The 6325-nt window shown below is 39.2% G+C and overlaps 1 protein-coding gene across 1 annotated transcript in view; it reads right to left on the bottom strand.

Annotated features, from left to right (window-relative positions):
* Positions 1-3774: 3774 nt before the first annotated feature.
* The window catches only part of KCTD9 (potassium channel tetramerization domain containing 9), a gene marked incomplete at its 5' end in the record, with an annotated part of 6559 nt that continues 4008 nt past the window's right edge, over positions 3775-6325 (bottom strand). Inside the window, 5 exon segments of the mRNA XM_009584393.1 lie at positions 3775-3973; positions 4797-4930; positions 5200-5305; positions 5687-5836; positions 6304-6325. The exon segment at positions 6304-6325 is cut by the window's right edge and continues 18 nt beyond it. Coding sequence (XP_009582688.1) covers positions 3857-3973; positions 4797-4930; positions 5200-5305; positions 5687-5836; positions 6304-6325 — 529 coding nt within the window.

Below are 6325 nucleotides of genomic sequence, written 5' to 3'. Positions count from 1 at the left end.
AGGTGTTCAGCCATCCCCAGGAAAGCAGGGCTCCATCATACGTGAAGGTGACTTGGGAAGACAAACGCCATCACTCCAAACATCCCCCCCTTCCTTCTTCTTCCCCCAGCTTTATATGCTGAGCATGATGTCATATGGTATGGGATATCCCCTTGGTCAGTTGGGGTCAGCTGTCCCGGCTGTGCCCCCTCCCAACTCCTTGTGCACCCCCAGCCCACTCGCTGGCAGGGCAGTATGAGAAGCTGAAAAGTCCTTGACTTAGTGTGAGCACTGCTCAGCAACACCTATTATTCTCATCCTAAATCCAAAACACAGTACTATACCAGCTGCTATGAAGAAAATTAACTCTATCCCAACTAAAACTAGGGGAGTTAATCAAGGAGCTGGGAGGTTTAAAAAAAGATTACAGCTCTTTTTGTTTGCCCACAAATACTTCTACGGCCCTGTGTTAAGGAAACCAAAAAACTACTCTGATTTTGGCAGAGGCAGAGTCTGAATGGAAGTCTGATACAAGGTCTGGGAGTGCTTCAGTCTGGGCTTGTCTGGCAGGTGCCAGCTTTGTGCGCTCAAAAAAAATCCAAGTGTGAAGCTGGGTTTTTATCACGTGACCTCTCTTCACTTTTCAGACACTGGAGTATGGTTGATACAAACGGAAGAGCTCCCACACCTTCAAGTGCACTAGTTTTTCTGTTTTGGGGAGAGAAATCTTAATGCCTGCCCATGCTGTTAAGTACCTATGCGAAGTCAAGGACTTGTCAGGAAAACCTGGGCTTGTGGATTCCCATTCCAAGAATCAAGACCTCTCTTTTATCAGAAGTTTTGGAAAGGCATATCCTAACCTATAGAGTCTCTTAGGCTTTTTAGGCAGCATTCCTAACCCAAAGAAGTGTACTGGAGGTGAGAAACTGAAGAAGGAACTAGATTTTTTCCAATTTTGTTCTCAGGGTGCTCTACAGCACTTACGCAGATGTGCTGTATTTGTGTTATCACTGGTGTGCCACTGAGTTTATATTAGACTGAAACCATGAGCACTTAATAGACCAAAGTCGAGGAGAGTTTTTTTTTCTTCCAGAAGTGCTTTAGCACTTCCTTATTAAGTAACACACAGTTTAGCTGCTTGTGCTGTGCGATGATAATCTCTTTGAGTGTTTTAAATAGTGCACATACCTATGTAAATTGTGGTTAATGACTTCTGACTCCAATTATTTTATTAAGCAAATATGAAGGGTGGTGACAAAGAAAAGCTGAAAAGTGTGGTAGATGAATGACAAGTCAAAAAAACCCCATGAAAGTTCTCAAAGTGAATGTATGGAAACATTGCAGCAATCCCCGCAACACAAGGTACACTTATTTGTTTTTCTAGCAGGTAAGCTTTATGCTTGAAAGCAAAAATTCTTTTGCTTTCTGCCATAGTGCAAATTGCCTGTGCAGAAGTAAGGACATCTAAAACTCAGTCTTCTCATAAAGTAAATACTCAAGCGTGGATAATTCCCAGTTTGCAAGTAGTAGGCCATTTGAGAAAGCACTGTCACATACAAATCCAGGCTAAGGTGACAGCCAAGGTCTCATGAAGGGCAAAACCAACTATAGGTACAGTATTTTTAAGTTTGTATGTAAGGAGCTATCAAAGTTAAAAATTGCGTTTTCTTCTAACTCGCTGTCCTTCCCATAGAAGTCAGATAAGATTGAGATTGTTTTTTTAAATTAAGACAGTCAAGACACTTTTATATTTCACACTTTTATTAATGCAATTTAAATTAGGCTGGAACCTGCGATTTCTGAATAGGCCACTTTGGGCTACTCATACAGCTTTGTCATAGCAAAAGAGGTACCTTAAATTCATCTGTGAATGAATGATGCCACATGCTGTGATTATTCAAAACATAGTGCTTCAGTGAAAGTTCAAATATATTTTATACACAGTGATTATGAAAATAGATTTTTTCCATACAATATTTTACTTCTGCCAGCTACAAAATATGATAAAGAAAAATAATTCATTTATTTCTCTAGCCCTAGGAATCTTCTTCTACTGCAACATATACATCACTCTCAATGAAAGCGATGAGGTGGGAGAAAGGACTCCAAAATCAGGCTGAAATATTTCCCTCGAATCTATAGGTGTATTTCACTGAGGATACAGTGTTGTCCTAGAGCCAGATCAAGAGGCCTGGGAATCAGGAGGAAATAAAATCCCAATTCTGAACCACATGGCTGTGGGATTTTGAGTCCCGGAAGTTCATGTCATATGCCTGAGTCAACCCAACTTGAAAATAAGGGAGAATCCTGCAATTCCCCCCAAATAACTCGTATACTGGTCCTGAACTAATCTTTCTAGATTGATGGCAAAGCAGCATTTGCATAACAACATACTGAGACAACAAGACTTTTGTTCAGAGGACTGGAAATCTGCACTGCAAGTAAAAGGCAACCCACTGAAGTAACTGTGGAACTCAAACCACTGCTAACAGTGTCACATTCTGTAAGTTTTAAGATACATTTGTTCTTAACTTCCAGTAATAGCTGTATCTCCTTAGATTCAAGGTTAGTTTTAACTTTGGGGTGTTTTAAGTAAGCATCTGAGGTAAGAGTTCTTGATGCACCTGGGTTTTTTGGTATAGTTTCTTCCTGTGCTTTTTGATTGTGTATAAAATAAATGTTTTGTTAGATGAGAACTAGATTGATACTACAGTGGAAACAGCTTATTAGATGAAGTGCACCACGACTTAAAGAGCTGCTGTGAGGCTTTCTGCACTGCAGAAGTCACATAGTTCCCTATTTGCTCACAGGTAAAGCAGTTGTGGAAAGGGCACTTTGCCCTGTGCAAGACGCTTTTACAGCCACTTTAAGCATGCCCAAAGTGGAATACTAAGATCTGGCTGGGAAAGGGATTATGCCCATGCTTTCGAGGATTCAGTGTACAAGAGTATTTGCATAGTACATTGAGAGGAAACAGGTGCTGTTTATTCATATACTGGAGTAATGACGGGAGGACAGAGCATGTGCTGTGGCCCCAATGCTTATCTCTACTTTGGCGACAGTATTGTATTTTCCTATGTACACTTAATTCCCCACAAAGAATGAAAAAACTACAGGTACTCCAGTTTGTAGTGGGTAGGACATTTGAAAGCAAGAGAATTTTTCTTACCAGCTGTGATTGATAGTGCAATTTCACACTAATTTGGAAAGGATTAAATAAGCCATCCAATTTCCAAACAGGGGTGTTTTAGTTGTAACTACATCTGCTGTGTACGCAGATCCCTTCGGTGGAAGCAGTTTCCACTGCACATTTTAGAAGATGATAAAGCTGTTCTACACCTGCATTCAAACTACTACAAGGCAATATATTACTTATGACGACAATTAACTACTGTTTTCACCCCAGAAGAAAAGAGTACCTGAAACATCCTGTGGACATTGTCTAAACCACATCTGTCATTTAATACACTGTGCATGAATGAAGAAACTAACTGTAAATACACTAGTGTAACTGTAAACCTGAACTTTGTTGCTACTATACATGAATAACATTTTCTATTCATATTGCAGCTACAGATTTAATAAATAGAATTGCATATATTGTGCTTTATAAATTAAAATGCATTCCAAAGTGAGGCAATGCTAAACAATGAATCTATTTAACCCTCCCCCCCAAACCGGCCACACATTCTGGTTCTAGAACCAGCCCACTTCCTCACTCTGTTCAGAAAGCTCCCTCCCCCAAAAGTGATCAAAGAAGAGTTTACTTAGGCACTACTGCAAATGTAAGTTGTCTACTTCTAACTGAATAAGGGGAGGAGGAGAAGGAAGTCACAATAAATGTTTTGATTCCTTCCTCTTCGGCATATTCACTTCCCTATCTGACGCTCTGAGACATGTGCAAAGGTGTCAGCATCTCTTCAAAGATAGCTCCTTTTACATTAGATCCCCTCAAATTAGCTTCTTGTAGATCACAACCTGATAGATCACAATTCTAAAGGGTAAAAGAAAAATTAAATGTTAATTGAATATACCCAGAACTTAGTTCAAAACTTCACCTTAACTACATTTATACAGAAACCACATATACTTCCATAAATTTCAGTGTAAACTTCTAGTCTATCACTCTAGTTTAGAGTTTTAGTTACTTCTTGTAAGAAAGTAGTTCTTTATCACAGTAACAGCTGGATTTATTTTTAAGTTGTTAGATTTACACTACACTCTTTATATCAAATTATCTTCCAGGCATTACTAATGCTTGCTGAACAAAGCTAGAAAGAAGCTGCCTCTTGCAATCTCACCAGACCTCACTCTGAATACTTCTCTAGTACTTGAGGAAGAACAGCCATGTATACAGCCTGCAAAATGAGCTAATTTGTCTTTCTAAGTAATAGAGACAGCAGTGTATCACATGCCATCAGTCAGGTAAGATTCCATCATTATTCTACAAATGATGTCCCAGGATCAAAAAAAAAACAAACCACAAACCCAGGCAACTGCATTTCTCTTCAGTTCTTCAGTGATGGCATGATCTCACACTAAGAGTTAAGTTTAGCAGTATTTCCATGCATCACTTTCAAGATGATACAAGCCATTCCTGTGGCTTTGAGGTGCTTGCAAAATCCAAGACTTCAGCCTCATCTTCCAAACTGAGGCTAGAATGAAATGTGATTCCCTAGATCATCCCTACCTCACTAAGACTGGAAAAAGACTAGTGCACTCTGTCTAGTTTGAAGCTGCAGAACTCAGCCAAAAGCCAGCAATCCCCAAAATTTTATCAGTTGACTAGTTAGTATGTAAAATGCATCATAACTCACTTCCAAATCAGTTCCTGCCAAAGTTGCTCCTCTAAGATTACAATTTTTTAGTTTTGCATTTTTCAGCGTTGCAACTCTTAGATTAATTCCTGTCATTTGACTGCCTTCCATGTCAACACCTTTCAGGTTAGCACCTAAAACACACAAAAAGTTTTATGAGGAAAAAGTCAGAAACACAGTAACTCCAGAATGATGCTTCCTCAGAGCCATCTAAATTGATAGAGGTCAAAGTACAACTTGGAATTTAATGATAATACAGTCACACACTCAGTCCGGTATTTGTGGCCTCTTCTCATGAAAACATGGATCGTACAAACCACAGCTAAACCTTTCACATGCCATATAGATTTACAAACACACGGTTCAGTTTCCACAAAGTACCTAACAGGCAAAAAATTCTTACCTTCCAAATTAGCTTTAAGGCCTGACGGATCTTCAAAATTGCACCCTTTTAGAGATGCTCCTTCTGCGTTGGAACACAGCATCTTTACCCCTTGAAGGTTTGCACACTGATAGGACAGACATGTCAGTGAGATTCATAAAAGTGCAAAGATGAACAATACTGAAAGTGATCAGAGTATAGTTTTCATTTCTGTTTCGGAAGTGAATCCTATTAAAGCACAACAGCCTTGTAACTGTGAGGAAGTGTAAGAACTTGCTATAGTATTACTTCTCTATCATCAGGAAGGCAGATAATTCTCACCCACTGCCCTTTTTTTCCTTTTTTTAACTTAAGATAGCTTCAAAAAGCTTTTGAAGTGATCTAGCTAGAACAATTGCAGAAAATATTGAAGAACTACATGTTTTACACTTATCTGCTTGTTCCAATTCCTCTTCCCTTAAAATTACTAAAGGACAGCCCAGACTTTCCAAGATGCAGCAATTCTTACATCAAGCACTGATCCGGAGAGGTCAGCTCTTTCGAGATTTGCACAGCACAGGTTGGCGTGTGCTAGGTTGCAACGGCTTAGGTTAGCCATCTTGAAGTTTATGTATCGAAGATCTAGACGTGAAAGATCTGCTCCACTGAAATTGAGACCCTAAAAACAAAACGATAAACCCCAAAAAGTTACAGAAGGTGTAGCTCTAAACACAAAACAGTTAAGAGAATCATGTATATGTACATGTGTATATAAATATACACAGATATAATATATACACACACACAAGACCATCTATTCTACTACATAAGACTAATGAAATGTAAATGCAAAGCTATCAAGCATTGTCCTTGGTTATGCTAGTGCATTTTACATTTAAATAGAATAGCTTAACAAATTGCTCCTCCAGGAAACCTTCAATCTAAAGAAGGAAAGCAACCCAAACAGAACACTTGAATGTTAAGGTCACTCTGCCACGGCTTAGAATCAAAACTCAATTAAAAAGCTCGGGGCGGGGGGGAGGGGGAGTACATGTCGTTTGAATTTCATGTTGTCACATGATGCTGCAAGGTATTTCACTACCAGACACAAACATACAGATCAAGACAAAGGCTGCATTTTCGCACCTGACATCGCAGCTCAGACTTG

This window comes from Fulmarus glacialis, unplaced genomic scaffold, assembly GCF_000690835.1.
Source record: "Fulmarus glacialis isolate BGI_N327 unplaced genomic scaffold, ASM69083v1 scaffold42898, whole genome shotgun sequence".
NCBI classification, from domain to species: Eukaryota; Metazoa; Chordata; class Aves; order Procellariiformes; family Procellariidae; genus Fulmarus; species Fulmarus glacialis.
Note: the sequence above shows the minus strand (reverse complement) of the source record. Positions and strands in the feature narration are given on the sequence as shown.